This window comes from Mesoplodon densirostris, chromosome 1, assembly GCF_025265405.1.
Source record: "Mesoplodon densirostris isolate mMesDen1 chromosome 1, mMesDen1 primary haplotype, whole genome shotgun sequence".
Lineage (NCBI taxonomy): Eukaryota > Metazoa > Chordata > Mammalia > Artiodactyla > Ziphiidae > Mesoplodon > Mesoplodon densirostris.
In genome coordinates, this window is record NC_082661.1 from 182,416,917 (window position 1) to 182,433,467 (window position 16,551).

The following is a 16,551-nucleotide window of genomic DNA, read 5'->3' on the forward strand; positions in this document are numbered from 1 at the left end:
CTGTAATTGTGTTAAATATCATACATCAGTGAACATTAGCTGAATGGAACACCATAGTTATATTTTTCTATATATTTAGGGCAGGTGATTTTTTTAAGAGTTTCATAATCTGCATAGTATTGTGCTTAATCAAGGTTAAGTATTCCATCATTATACATTTTATTTTTGTTTTAATCTAGAATCTTTCCTTAATTTCCATCTGTAAATCACTCAAATCTAAAATCTAATCTACTGGAACTAGAATCTAAAATAAGATGCAATCTGTAAAATTTGCTGATAAAAATGCAAAATTTTTATTTTACAAGATGAGCTATTGAAAAAGGTATAAGCAAAGTCACATCTGTATTTTTTCTTCTTAGTTGTCAATGTCTTTTATTCCCAATGTGCACATTATCTGCAACCAGAAATTAACATGAATTATATAGTATGTTAGATTTGTGTGATTAAAAAAAAAAACACACAAAACTAATTTGACCTCTTTACTTACAGAGAGCCATATCCTAGAAGATGTCAACAAATGTATCATAGCCTTGAGAGACCAGGATGCTGATAATTTAGATCGAGCTGCAGGTGCTATCAGAGGACGGGCCGCAAGAGTTGCTCACATTGTCACAGGTGAAATGGACAGTTACGAGCCAGGAGCTTACACAGAAGGTGTGATGAGAAATGTTAACTTCCTGACAAGTACTGGTAAGTCTCTGTCCCCAATAACAGCTGCTCTCTTCCTGACATTTGCGTCTACATAGCTACCAAATATTCATACATATGGAAAGAAGATCTCAGTCTGTGTGGCTTGTTTTGAAATAGATTGCTCTACTCTCTGATAGGGGCTTGCATCCTGTGGTTGTGTGATTTGAAATTTATCTCTGGGAAGTAAATATATTCACTGGAGAAAAAAGGCTTGTATACATATATGCATTATATAAATTACCCGCAGGCCTTTAACCACTTATGAATGTTTATTAATGCTAGAGTTGTTAGGAGATATAATTAGGCCAGATGTGATAAGTATGTAATAGTTTCCAAGCCCTCTTTTAGCTATCTGATTGGTACCCCCAGGTTTTTGTTTATATTGCTTAAACAGAGCAAACTTGTCCTATGTTTCCAGAGAAATGCTTTCTACCTTCTTTTGCAATCTGTTTACAAAACACCATTTTGTTCTTTCACATAATCTTTGATTACTTAAGAAATACCGGACGGGGATTTTGTTTTGGTTGCAGCACCGAAGTTAATATTTTCTGAAATCAGCTAATAAATGCTTAGTTTTTGAATCATACATTAAAATAGTATTCTTATTTTAGCACTGTTATTAACATTTCTCCAAGACACTTACAGAAAATTCAAAGAAGCATTTGAATTCATATGAATTCAAAAAAAGTGGATACAATTTGAATGAGGGCAACCAACCATTTTTAGAAGTCAACATGGCAGTAGTTTTTCTTGTGAAAAGCCCTTGTGATCTGTGAAAACCTCAGGCTGAATTTTTCTTATTAATTACTTCATAAGAGGAGGGTGACAGTGGACCCATGATTCCTAAAATATTTGAAATTACATACTTAAGTCATTGATCCTACCTAGAGAACTGTTCCTGTTATGCATGGGGCATTTTAAATTTGGATGTACATACTTGTTTTGTGAAAGGGGTAGAAGGAATGGAGATGGGTGATTTGGGGGGAGAGGAAGCTGCTCCTTGAAATTAACAAAGATAAGCTTATCAACAGTTGAATAGCCTTCATTAGGGAATAGTTCTGAAGAGCTATACCACAAGGTAGCCTTGGCAAGTTTTGTAGAGAACTGATGATTAGTGTTGCTCTTTTCCTAGCATGTTGATACAGAACTCATTAATGAATCTTGGTGCATAGTTTTCTCAGTATCTCTTTAAAAATATTTTTAAAACAATGGAATGCTTAAGATATACTAAGGAAAGATGAAGGAGGTGTATTTGCAACTCTTGATATTATATTTCTATCCTAACTCCTCAAAAGTCACTGGTGTCACGAATAGGGTACAGGGCTTTATCAGTGAGGTGTGGCGATACATTTACTTGCTTAAGGAGATAATTGTGTTAGAGTAGTTCAGCATCTCTTCCCTAAACTAAATTTAACTGGTCCTTTCTTGTTGGTCACAATCAAGTACGGAGTTCTCTGATTTTTTTCTACCTTCTGGGCATAGAATTGTAAGTAAAAAGAAGGCATCAGTGGTTCTCCTTTTAGCCAGTGAAAAATGCCTTATAAGGAACTGACTAAAGTCTACCAAAATTGTACCTATATCTTGTTTCTGTCTCAGTTGTGTTGTATTGGTAATGTCTTGTGAACACACTCTTATAGTCACCATGTCTGTATGAGGTACTAAGTTTATAGTTTTATTCTCTGTAGTATAGCGCCCATATCTGGACTTCATATGCAAAGAAGTCGAAGTGAAATTTCGAAGTGTCCAGAATGTGGAATGTGTTGTGGGAACACTCCATTCACAATCAATTCTTATAATCTGAAATCAGAAAATAAAAATGAAACAAAGTTATTTACACATTTAATTACAATTTTGTCAATACCTGTATGATTTATGATGACCTTACAAAATCACTAACCAATATGGCTACATTATCATTCAATCAGAAGAGAGAGAAATCCTTTTTCCTCTAATTACTTGTATGTAACTTTAATTGAAATTCTCCAGGTAAATTATGTCTTGTACCCCAAATACAAATACAATAAATATAGAGTAATCCTGGGTTATTCTGTATAAGTCACATCTTGTTAGTAGTATAACAGTATAGTTTATGATTTTCCAATTTTGTCATTTTAGTTTTTTAGATACTTTTTGGCTTATCTTAAAATCTTCTCATTTTGTGTTTTTTATGTCTAATTTCAAACTTTTCTCCAAACAGCTTTCCTTGAAATTTATCAAAAGCATGCCTCACTAAAGGGAATTCTGAGCAATAAATTAGATGAAAATGCTAATTTGTTCAGTTTGATCTTAACCAAAGCTAAAATATGTGAGCATTTTCTCTCCCATAGAGATATTGTCTATGAAAAATACTTCCAACTATTCTATCCTCCACAATTAAGTAACAGAAGATGTTCATCTTTGTTCACATCTGCCCATAACTTGGACTTATTATTTATAAATAATCATCAAATTAAATAATTCAAAATGTCATGTTTTATGTTATGAAGCCTTAATAGTTCATATTTTAGCAAGTGAGTGGTCTGTATATGTGGCCTGTTTTTCTTTCTTTCTTTTCCTTTTATGCAGTTCTCAGGTCTTAACCCTTTTTCCAAAAATAACTCAATAAGGAGCTATTGTGAATTGTTCTTATTAATGAGACTTTCTTATCTTTGCACAATTTGCCTTTAAAGTACTGTCATCAATGATGAAACCTAAGTCATACTTCCCTAAATCACAAAGAATGTTTTTGGAACATTGCACCTTTGCTTTTAATCAGAATTTGTGGCTCATTAGCACATTTTCAAGATTTGTTGATCTTCTAAGTGTTTTATCAGCACTTAGAGAAGCCCTGTTACATTGCAGGATTTGCATTGTTCATAAGATCAACCAGCAGGTTTTCAGTGAAATGTAGGCAACATCTGGAATGCTGCATTTCATTCAGACTGAGGCGGAGTATTGTAATCTCCATGAGAAATTTTTATTCCACCCAATTCTTCCCTGTTACTAAGCTCCTCTACCTGTCAGGAATTCCCAATAGGGGAGAGAAAATGTTAGCTTTTTTGTTAAATAACAAGCCTTCTGGATTGCAATGTGAAGGCTTAGAAGTTGTATACCTAACATCAATTTCAGTTTTTTCACACTAGGCTAGGAGAAAACCTAAACCAAGAGTGGACACACAATATTTTTTTGTGAGTGATTTATGAATTCCATCAATTCAGAAATCAGCAGTACCCAAAGCATCTTTTGCAAACACTCAAACTCCACCTGGTTTTAAAGTCAGCTAGGCTCATGGACCAAAACACAACAAGCACACAAATGAACCTGACCAAGACATCCTGGTGGCCTCCAACATTGGCAACTGGTAGTGATGGCAAATAAAGTGTCATTCATCAAGTACTCCTTCAGGCCCAAACTTGAACCCTTTCTCCTGTTAGAGTGGAGAAGAGTCGTATAGCTGCAATTTTTCTTCTTAAAGGCAAATGAGACAGTTGAGAACAATTTAGAGCCAATAAATATTTCCAAATTTTTGTTGTAAATTTTTCTTGTGACCAGTTGAAACAATGGATAGACTTTTAAGATGAATTTCTCTAAAAAACATTTTAAAAACTTTAGTAATTAGCAGTTAGTAATTCCGGTCAATTTCCTTCATTTAATAGTTTTCATATACAAATAGCCTGCATTTTTGTAGCCTAATTGAAACATTTTTTAGCTACTGTCCTTATGTTGCATCTCTGTTTATAATCTTAAATGGCTTTTGGATATAAAACAGAAGCTTTAGTTCCAGCAGTCTTTGCCCACTACAGTCCAGCAGAGGTTGAAACTCAGTGGTCCACATACTGGATGTGATTCAGTTGACTCAGAGAATTCTTATGTGTCCAGTAGAGTTTTGACCAACAAAGTTTTATGTTTTATTATAAGAATTACTTTCTAATTATATATATGAATATATATACATATACACATATACATATATATATATATCCAGATTAATGGCCTATCATAACAAATTGGAGGGTCTGGCAACACTAGAGCAGAGTTTACCATGGAAACGAAAATGGCTGGAGCTTAGTAGTGTCTTTCTTTTGGTTGAGACTAGGCCATAGTCTCCTTTATTACCTCTCATTATATGCCCAGTCTGCTTTGCTCACTTCATATACCTAACTGGACTTTGTAGGTGTTTGAATTCACCTAAATGTGAATTTCTGTTTTTTTCTTCCTAGCATGGGCCAAAAGGCACCTTCTACTCCATCTAATTTGATGCTTTCACAATCACATGGGCATGCCAGGATCATTTCAGCCTTTAGGTCTTGTCCATGCTGTACCTGTCATTTTGAATACCCTTCCGCCTTATTTATCACATCAAATTTTATCCACCTTTCAAGAAACAGCTCATACCCCCATGTCCTCTAGAAACTTTTTTTTTTTACTCTCTCTGGAAATAATGAGCTCTTCTTGGTCTCCTGTGCTGTAGATTTTAAAGGACTTGCCACTCAGGTACATTGTTCCGGGCAACTATATGTTACTGATGAACTCTTCAGGTATATTTATATAGAAATGGCTTTTCTTTCAAAACAGAAGTTAAGTTATAGGAGAAAAGAAAACTTGTATCATTTATCTTTGCATCTCTTCCAAAGCCTACCATAATGTCTTACGTGTGCTAGATTAAAATGAAACAGAACAAAACAACTCTTGAACCTATATGCTTATGCTAATTTTATTCCAGCAGTGAAACACCTTTTCTTCTCTACTGGCCCTCTACAATTATAATTATTCTTTATAACTTTCTCAAATACCACCACCTTTACAAAGGAGCTTCTGATTCCCTTTCAGTTAGAATTAATTGCTCCATTACCTGTGTTACCATGTATGAGCTTATCCTCTAGTTAATGCTTATTTCACTTTGCCTTGTATCATAATCAGCCATTTACATACAAGTTTCTCCCACTAGATTGTAACTTACTTAAAGGTACATACCACACTCTATTTATTTTCATATTTCCCAATAGCATTTTATACATTGTAGGAGTACTCAAGGCCTTCTCCTGATTTTAAATTTAAAATTCATTGTAAGATCATACTGTGACACATTCTACTACAGTTAAGCAAGAGGACAAGTTATCATCTCAATTAGTGGGGAAAGAAAACAAAAACAAAAAAACAAAACTCAAGAGCAGTGGACTATGTCAAAGGCTGGGGCAGAGAAAAGATCAGGGAAATGATTCATTACTGTCCAGAGTCAGATATTAGCCATTTTCAGAGAACTTCGGATCAGATTCTTAAAAGGTTCTTTAACAAGCTTTTGAACAAGAGATCATGACTTTTGTATAAACAATTACTTCCAAGAACCATCCTTGAACTGAATCTGTTGAAAGATCCCACTAAACCTATTTTCACTGATGGTTCCAGCAAATCCCTCTAAAGGGTAACAGCCGTGCCTTCAAATTCAGAAGCATATGCTGGCAAACTTCCTTCCCCTGGTAGCAGTCTGAGACAGGCCTCTAGGATTATGCACTTTCTTACTTTTGGCTTCAGCCCTAATCTGACACCCTTTAACACAGTTAGTCAGAGAGCATTAATACACCACTTCTATCTGCGTATCACTTGGCCAGCCTGGATAGCCAGTGTCTTCTTGTTGGTGATGCCAAAATCAAAAGTTAAATGACAATTTAGCCTCTTTAAAGAAGAGTAAGATCCCCTGGCCTTAGAAGTACTTCTGTTGCTGCAGAAGTTTGGGTCTTTGAGCTAACATTGTGAATTGAAGAAAGAAGCTTCTAGAGCTTCTGAGTGGAAAACCTGTTTTTTTGTCCAAAGAGACCTGGATTTGAATAGGACCCAGATCTAGTGAGCAGGCTGAGGGTGCTTACTTATGTTGACATTTTAAGTTATTGGAAATATAAACTTGTCAGATAAAAAGTGCCATAAAAACTGAAATCTCCTATGTGTACTGGGTAATGCAAAGCCTTTTTTGACATTTTTTATATAGTTAGATCCTAAGAAAGGCAGGTACATGGAATAATCTAAAAAGCCACTGTTAGTAATATCCTTATTAATAAAAAGAATACGTTCTGACACACTAGTAGAAATTTTATTGTCAAGGAAGGAAATGGTATAGAGGGCTTAAGGGTGGATTTCAGAGAATCATAAAGAGGGCCTGATACATTCCCAAATCTGGAAAATGTAAAATATGGAACTGTGAAGCTGATGCTAAATGAAGGATAGATTAAAAATAGATGAGCTGAAATGGCATGGGTTAAAAGGAAGGGATCACTGGAAAAGTAAGTGGAGAATTTGAACATGCTGTGTGGGTATTCACCATGCAGAGATATTGTAGAGCTCTTGTATCTTCTTTGACCCTAGAACTCTTATTACCAGCCTCAGATGCATGTTCTCCAGCCAAAGAAGACATTATCTGGTAAGAGAAATAGGCCACACCTTTCTTTCTGATCTTATTTTTACATACTCTCTGTAAAAAACTAATTCAGATTTATTTTATGGGCCTATATATGGTAGGAATAGGTAGGAAGTAAAATAACCTAATGTAAGTGGTTTAGGCATGAAGTCTCAGTTTCAGGTCTAGATTGCAAACAAAAGAATCTGACTATAAACCAACACATATGCACAGGAAGGCTAGAGAACAAGAAGAGAAAACAGACAGACTGCAAGGGATGCTGAATATAAGAACCGGTTGATCATTCCCAAGGAGCATTTGTTTGAGCTGCCATTCCAGACCTCAGTGAACATCTAATGCCATTATTGGCATCATAACATTATGACACTGGACCCTACAGATGCTACTTTCATTTGCCACCACATTCCAGATACTTCCACCACAGAAATAAATTCAAAGCCAATCCCTGCTTTTGCCTCGCCCTCCCTGAATTCAACTTCCTGAGCAGATGCATCATGTTAGCAGAATTTAAATCATATGCCCACACCTTGATGATCAGCATGCAGGGGAGACACAAGTACTGGCTTTTGAGCTTCTATGGAGACAACATTTTCTGCCTCAGTTAGATTCTCATACTGACAGATTTCTTGGCACAGAAAGGGCTTTGGAGTCTGTGAGCAAAGGGAGATGGGGGTGGCAAGGAGCACGAGAGGAGTAGCATCAAAAAGGGAGTGAAAGGGGGGCTTCCCTGGTGGCGCAGTGGTTGAGAGTCTGCCTGCCGATGCAGGGGACACGGGTTCGTGCCCTAGTCTGGGAAGATCCCACATGCCGTGGAGCGGCTGGGCCCGTGAGCCATGGCCGCTGAGCCTGCGTGTCTGGAGACTGTGCTCTGCAATGGGAGAGGCCACGACAGTGAGAGGCCCGCGTACCCCCCCACCAAAAAAAAAGGCGGGGGAGTGAAAGGACCCAGAGAAGGGAAATTGAGTACTGATTTTCCAACTAGTTGATCATCATCTGTGTTGGAACAATGGAAATGTTTCCATCCATATCACCCAGACAGGAGCACGGCCTTTCAGCAGCTTGTTTCCAAACCCATTTCTTTCAGATGGTTTATGAAATTTTAAAAACAAGCATGAAAGCATGCTTTATGCCTGGTGGTTTTATTAAATGAGGTATTATGACACCACTTTAAATCTGTTTCAGGGATGATGTGCCTTAGAATATACGATGTGAATGTGATTCTATTACCAAGATAGTGGCAAGATAAACATACAGGTGTCTATGAAGTTTTGTGAAAAGTAGAAAAATGGATCATTCAGGGGTTTCTTCTTTTTTTCTTTCTTTAATGACAATAATGACAAAAAATTAATAGTCCTGTAATCCTATTATTGTTCAAATACAGTAATACTGTTCCAAACTATATCATTTTATTTTAAACCTAAAGGGATGGGGACTTTGGCTTCATTCATTTTAAGATTTACTAAGTACTAGACATTCTTTGTAAGAAAGGAGACTAGTGCCTTCTAAAATCATAGTGTTTGCACAGCTATTGGGAAAAGAGAAGTGGCTATTCAAGGCCAGAGGGGATCAGAGGCTCTGGGGTCATAAACAGTCTTAGGTCTTTCCCAGCCCTTCTGAGGGCTATGGGCATCAATATCTCAATACCCAGTAACCCTCTAAAACACACCCTTCCTAACAGTTGTTAGGAAGCTCTGGAATAACCTTTTATCACCTGGGTAATCCAACAATTGTCTCTTTATAATAGAATTACTGTAAAATGTTTTATAAACTACAACATAGTTTATGTTTTTAAAAGGGAGCTAATATCTGGTAGGAATCTCCTACTCCATCTTGAAAGTCCGATTTATGAAACTAATGAAATAACTCCAGTCATTACAAGTATCTGTTTCATGTATTAATAGTCCTCAGTTGTAAAGACAGGTTAATTTTACTTTTTAAGAGATCATTATATGTGGCCTGGAAAGTCTGGTTATACAGTTATTGATGTGAGCTGGTACAACTTTTACATACTCATCTGAAAAACTATGTTTGAGGTTCAAGGTCACTAAGCCTAGAAAATAAACTGATGTGGGGCATCTCTTAGATTTTCTTTCTTCTGGCTTTGGGGAGAGCATAAACCATGTGAAGTTGAATGTATGAATCAGACTACATTTCCTTTGGTGTTAAGTAATTGGTGTAGATAGCAGAGCTTAACTGGCAATAGTTTTAGCCATTTCATTCCCAGACTCTCCTTCCCAGCTGTCCTTCATGTCCATTTTTCTGGGATTCCTCAAATGTAGTCCTGCTTGGATGAGGGTGGTCGCAATAGCCATGATGATATTGCCCAGTTTCCAAGACAAGAGTAAGTGTAGTAAGTGAAGGCTTAAGCATTTCTAAGGTGAACAGTAGGTATCTACTGCCAAAAGAAGGCAATGTTGCATTTACACTATCAGAAGGCCAATATTTTCAAATGACAGTGTTATCTATAAGCTTTATTAATAGATGTGAATATTTTCACATAAAGTCCATATGTAAGTCGTTTATCATGATTGGGTGAGTTAAAGATTATTTCACCTTTTGGTGAAAACTGTAAACTTGGGGAGTACTATAAACTTAGTAGATATCTCAAGATCGTCAGTGAAGGAAGGAAGGGTTGTTTGACTGAAGAAGGGAAGTATATTTTAAATGATAACCACAGTTGGGATAACAATGCTGGGAGTAGCACAAGTGGAATAAAAGAGTCTCTGGAAACATTGATCAGGTGTCCTGTTTACCCAGCTCAGGAAGGATGTAGCTCAAGAAAAGCCAAAGAGATTTTAGGCATGTGGAAATTCTTTCCCACCATGTGCCCATGCTGATTTCTGCTGACAAATATTTTCATTTCACATATATGAATTCTCTAGCTCATGGTAACTTACAACTTCCCCTTTTGTCAATTACAAAAGAAAACATTACTGCTTAAGGATCCCACACAGCAGGCTAAGGACCTGGGAATAAGTTTCTTCTCCTGAAATGTATTAGTAACCCAGCAGTATCTTAGAAAGTATAATATATTCTGGTGATCATCCACCATTTAATTTTACTGTCTGCCAAAGTCTGTAGCAGTTAAAGTTAAGTGAACAATTTATATTATAAAATTTCTCTGCTGATATAGGGATTATCATTTATTATAAACACTGCTGCCAGTATTTCTTTAAGATTCTAGATATTTTAAAGTTGATTTTGAATGTAGGTTTTAGTGATTTAACAAAGGTTAAAGGCACATTCCTTTACTACTTTTTTTTTTGCTGGTAAAGCTTAGTTTCTTATTTTTACTTTTTATTTTATTTTTTATACAGCAGGTTCATATTAGTTATCTATTTTATAAATATTAGTGTATATATGTCATTCCCAATCTCCCAATTCATCCCACCACCACCACCACCCATCCCCCACTTTCCCCCCTTGGTGTCCATACATTTGTTCTCTACATCTGTGTCTCTATTTCTGCCTTGCAGACTTGTTCATCTGTACCATTTTTCTAGATTCCACATATATGCATTGATATACGATATTTGTTTCTCTCTTTCTGACTTACTTCACTCTGTATGACAGTCTCTAGGTCCATCCACGTCTCTACAAGTGACCCAGTTTTGTTCCTTTTTATGGCTGAGTAATATTCCATTGTGTATAACATCTTCTTTATCCATTCATCTGTCGATGGGCATTTAGGTTGCTTCTATGACCTGGCTGTTGTAAATAGTGCTACAGTGAACATTGGGGTGCATGTGTCTTTTTGAGTTATGGTTTTCTCTGGGTATATGGCCAGGAGTGGGATTGCTGGGTCATATGGTAATTCTATTTTTAGTTTTTTTAAGGAAATTCCATACTGTTCTCCATAGTGGCTGTATCAATTTACATTCCCACCAACAGTGCAAGAGGGTTCCCTTTTCTCCACATCCACTCCAGCATTTGTTGTTTGTAGATTTTCTGATGACACCCACTCTAACCAGTGTGAGGTGATACCTCATTGTAGTTTTGATTTGCATTTCTCTAATAATTAGTGATGCTGAGCATCCTTTCATGTGTTTGTTGGCAATCTGTATATCTTCTTTGGAGAAATGTCTATTTAGGTCTTCTGCCCATTTTTTGATTGGGTTTTTTTTTTTAATATTGAGCTGCATGAGCTGTTTGTATATTTTGGAGATTAAACCTTTGTCCATTGATTCCTTTGCAAATATTTTCTCCCATTCTGAGGGTTGTCTTTTCGTCTTGTTTTTAGTTTCCTTTGCTGTGCAAAATTACTACTTGCCTTAAAATTCTTATGTAACTAGAAGGAGGAATTAGATTACTGATATTGATAAAAAGCAAAATTATTTTTGAGGGAAGAAGCAGTAAGTTAAAATATTGTACCTCTCTTACCATCTCCCCTACCATATTTATTTATTCTTCTTCTACTAACTACTTCAGTATGTAAATAGTTATTCCTTCTTCATTATTTGTATTTATTAATGTATTCATCCTATCTTTACAATTACAATCAAATAATTTTGAGCTCAGGGACTAACAGTGTGTTTTTTTTCCTTTTTCATCTATTTAAATAGTTAGCAAGAAGGCAGATTCACAAAATATTTCTACCTCACTCTAGTTTAACATGGCTTTTATAAAATAGTAAAGGGAAACAAAAGGAATAAGCCCATAATGTTAAATGCATGGGTGTTGGCTCATCAGAGAAAAGCAAAATCCAGAAGATAGAAAGCAGCTGGAAACATGCAGATAGATGGAAAAGAGCAGCAAGCACCTCAATCCAGGGTATGCACAAGCAGAGGTCGTCAGAGAGGGAGGGTTCCAGCTCTCCTGTTAGCATCACTGAATTCTGGAAAACAATGAAATAATATGGCCTCACATTCAGTAAGACAATTAATTTGAACTTAGAACACTACTTTCATCCAAAATGTGTGGCAAAATAAAACCTTTTTGTATACGTAAGAACCCAGGATATTTAAGTTACACAAACCCTTTTTGAGAAATGACTTGAAAATGTATTCAAGCAAAATGAGGAGAAATCAGAAATAGTAAGAATGTGGAGAATTGAAATAGTAAATCTAACTCAGAAATGTAATGAATAAAATGACAAGGTGGCAGATCTCTAGCAGGTCTAGAAAGCAACTGATCCAAATTAGAATAGAAAGTCATGGGCTGCAAGAAAAAAATAATTCTAAAAGGAGCCTAGAATACATTTAGACAAACAGAATCATTAAATTAGTCACATGATAAAGAAAGCAATTCACTATCCTCTCCAAAAGATGTCAGTATATAAGTCCCACCTAGCTAGCTTAGAATATTGTGAACCCAACTACATAATCCTAAAACTTTAAAACTGTCTGGTTATATTGCTATCAGCTTATGCTTAACTATTTGTATTTGTTTATTGTCTGTGTTTGTCATATCTTTTGTCATTGTTAAGAAACTAGATTTCATATCACATGGTAAATATTACCTATTATGAATATGTATTTATATATATATGTATGTATAAATGGCATACATATACATATGTGCATATGTTTATATCCATTTATGATAGTAATATATTATATACAGATATATTATCTTATTATATAACTCATATTTAGTATTAGTGTAACTATATATGTATAGTGCATATGTTACATTATATACAAAATGATTGATTTTTTTTGCCTGTGTGTTGAATGGTCTTTGTATAAAATAGAGTTATCATACAGAACAACCTGGACAGATCCATACTTATCTCCATAGACACCTGGAAGTCTAGTACTGACTTTGGCTATGATGAAGATAATTGACTAGCTAGTAATTTATAATGCATTGTCTAAAGTACGAAATCCCTCTGGTGGTACCCAGGGCCAGCTTATTTGTGTTGTTTAGGGATGTGTAGATTGATGGCTTACACCTATTTCACTGGTTTCATAGCTCGGCTTGGCTATATGACCAGTGGGGCATAAAAGACTCTGCTAGAATCTTTTGCCTTAACTCTCCTAAAACCACAATTTCTTGCATATCTGTCTTGACAGGTCATAACCCAGAGATGAAGTGCATCCTGTGTGAGTAAGAAGAGACTTTGTGTAGGTGTGCCTGCAAATGTCCCAGGCCCTGAGGCTGGCTTGTACATTCTTTCTCCTGCTTTGCTGCATCCTTTATCTTGAATAGGTTTTATGTGAGTGTGTTATACAGAATTTTGCAGACCCTTTAAATTCTTCAACCTTGTATAATTGTTGCAGTCATAACTCATTTATTTACAAAAAAAAAAACACATGTATTTGAAGATACCAAGAAGAAGCACGCACATACTCACAAAACCACCTTAAAGTACAGAACAAGGCAAGTGGGCAAATGGTTATATTTGGTTTTGTTAACTGCTTTTTTTTCCCCTTTTTTGAAGGTCCTCAGTAAGTTTTCATAATTGGATATTATGCAGCCAAAAGTACTGGATCATGCTATATTTTCCTCAGAGGACTTTCTAAACTCTGAAACCTTAGTGGCTAAACTTTCATTTGATTTAGAATAACTGACTCACACAATACATAGCAATAGTGAATGGACAAACATTTCTCATCAGTACTGACTCAGTCTTTTATGGCCTGTTTCCGCCAATTGTGAGATCATTCCACCCGATTACCATTTCACTACTCTGCCCCCTTAAAAACTCAGAGCTATAACAAAGCTTATCCTTTCTATATTAATAGTTATCTATTGCTGAATTTTAAAAAAATTCCCTAAAAGTTAGCAAATTAAGACAGCAAACATTTACTGTCCTATGGTTTCTGAGATCATGAATCTGGGAGCAGCTTAGCTCGGTGGCTCTGGCTCAAGGCCCCTCATGAGGCTGCAGTCACGCTGTTGGCCTGGGCGCCCTCATCTAAGTCCCAGGCATGGCTAGACTCATTCACATGGTTGCTGGCAGGAGGCTTCGGTCTCTTACCTCGTGGGCCTCCCTTATGTTGCCTAAGTATTCTCCCAACATGGCACCTGGCTCCCCTCAGAGCAGGCAATCCAAATAAGAGAGAGAGTGAGAGAGAAAGAGAGACCCTAGGATGGAAGCCAGTGTTTTTGTATAACCTAATTTCTGAAGTGGTATACCATCATTTTTGCTATATTCAATTTGTTAGAAGGGAGTTACTAAATTCAGTGGATTACTAAGTTACTTAAAGACAGAGTATGAGTATCAGTAGGCAAGGCCATTGAGCCATTTTACAGACTGCTTACCACAGCTGCTAAGTGTTTTATATTCTGGATATGCTCAATCTATTTCCATGTCCACAAATTGACTATACTTTTTGGAGTGGTTATATCTCTCAACCCCCCTGCTTTCTGGTCTAACATCTAATTTTGGAAACATAGCAAAGAACCTGCCATACAGTAGACAATAAATATATGTTCAATGGATGAATAAATAACAGAATGCACAGCTCACCTGGGAGCCTTAATAAAATTGATTGATTGACAAAGCAAAACAATTGGAAAAAGGAGTCTTCTCCATGACTACTTCATGCTACATGCTTTGACCTGAATCTTTCCTCCATGGTTCTTCTCTCCATGTGCAGCCCTAAGGGTCTTTCAGTGGAGCAGCTATGAATGCTCACAGCAGAGCCAATTGAGACACTTTGAAGTGTCTCACAAAAGCTGGTATATGGTGACTACTCAGACAGCACATTCTCAACAAAATACCCAATTTATGTTGGCTAGTTAGAGCAATTTACACTAAAAACACAGAATTATTCTGTACATTGAATGTCACAATTCCATACCACCAGTGGCATATATTGCTATGGTAGAAGAAATGTGGCTTCCTGGAGAATTGAAGAATATCAGTATTTGTCCATTCAGGGCCTCTTCATTTGGCCATTACCAGTGTGAAAATGATTTCTATGGAAAATATTACTTTTAAAGATTATTTTGATAATGCAATTTTTTAAAGATTGCAACTATTGCAGAACAAGTTAGTATGGTTGTGGAATTTGTGAATGGCTCTGGAATGAATAACCTGCCTTTTATCTTCTATCATGAGCCACTGTCTGATGATTTATCTTTCTCTTTCTAGGTCTATTAGTTATCTATTGCTGAGTAACAATATCACAACATTATCAACTTAAAGCAATACAATTTAGTACCCCACAGTTTTCGTTAGTCAGGTATCCAGACAAGACCTAACTGGATCCTCTGCTTAGAATCTTGTAAAATATAAATCAAGGTGTCAGACAGGGTTGTGGCCTCAGCTCAGGCTTGACTAGGGAAATATCCTCTTTCAAGCTCACTCAGGTTGTTGGCAGAATTCAGTTCCTCATGGTTATAGGACTGAAGGCTTCAGTTTCTTTTTCTTGGCTATCTGTCTACCAGGGGACACTCTCAGCTCCCAGAGACTTCCCACAGTTCTTACTATGGAACTCTCTGAAACAGGTGCTTGTCTTCTCAAAGTCAGCAAGAAAGAGACACTCAGCAAGGCAAGTGCTATTATCTTATGTAATATAATCTCATAATCATGTGTACGTAATCACATATATTCTATCAACGTTCCCATATTTTATTGGTTATAAGAAAGTCATAGTTCCTGCTCAAACTCAAGATAAGAGTATTATGGTGGCCACCTTAATGGTCTGTTGGACATACCAGGGAAATACTTTATAGCTTTCAATAAAAGCATGCCTGAACCTAATGAAACAAGTAGACAGGCCTAGAGTAAGTCCTACAGACTTTAATGGGGTAGACGGCAAGGTTGATTCTGAACTAGCTTCTTCTTTTGAAAAATAGTTTTTCTCTTCATTGTATATGAATTTAAAACTAAACTTGATTCTTTCTCTAATGAAAACCATATTTACTATAAATATTAAGTTGGCCTAAATATAATAACTGATTTTCAACTGTTTTGACCTATAACATAATTTTATATGGGTCAACCTGATACTTCCCATGTATTTTGTTTTCTACGTTCCAGGGAAAATCCCTGTAAACAATACAATCATAGAATAATATACATTGTATAAATGAAGAAATTGAAATTCACTGGGTTTATGTGATTCGTCTAATTTTACAACAGTAAACAGCTAATTAAGAGATTGGAACAATATTGAAATACAGGTCTGTGGTTCAAAGCCTGTTCTTTTAACCATTATTCTAGGACTGATTTTAAAAGTATAGATTAATTGATTGAATAATAATTAATTAATTAATTCTGTCAGCACATTTTACCTAAGATGAAGTTATATCTTCATTTTTTGCAATAAGCATTGAAGAAAGAGTAGACATGGGGAATAAAGACAATATTTCTTTATGAGTCTGCTCCCAGGCTAATTATCTGTCATCTTTAGGTGCTCTTGGTACTTTTAAGTTTGTTCTGTTTTTTGTCTTTGGCATTCTGCAGTTTCACTATGATGTACTTAAGTGTGGATATATATTTTATTTATATTGCTTGGTATACATTTTGCCTATTTGTGAAATCATGTCTTTAACAGTTTTAGAAAATTAATAGCTATCCT

The 16,551-nt window shown here is 36.0% G+C and overlaps 1 protein-coding gene across 1 annotated transcript in view; it reads left to right on the forward strand.

The window, feature by feature from the left end:
- Positions 1-16,551, forward strand: part of CTNNA3 (catenin alpha 3) — a 1,652,440-nt gene that overhangs the window by 1,244,303 nt on the left and 391,586 nt on the right. Inside the window, exon 11 of the mRNA XM_060092416.1 lies at positions 490-690. Coding sequence (XP_059948399.1) covers positions 490-690 — 201 coding nt within the window. The remainder of the gene's footprint in view (positions 1-489; positions 691-16,551) is intronic.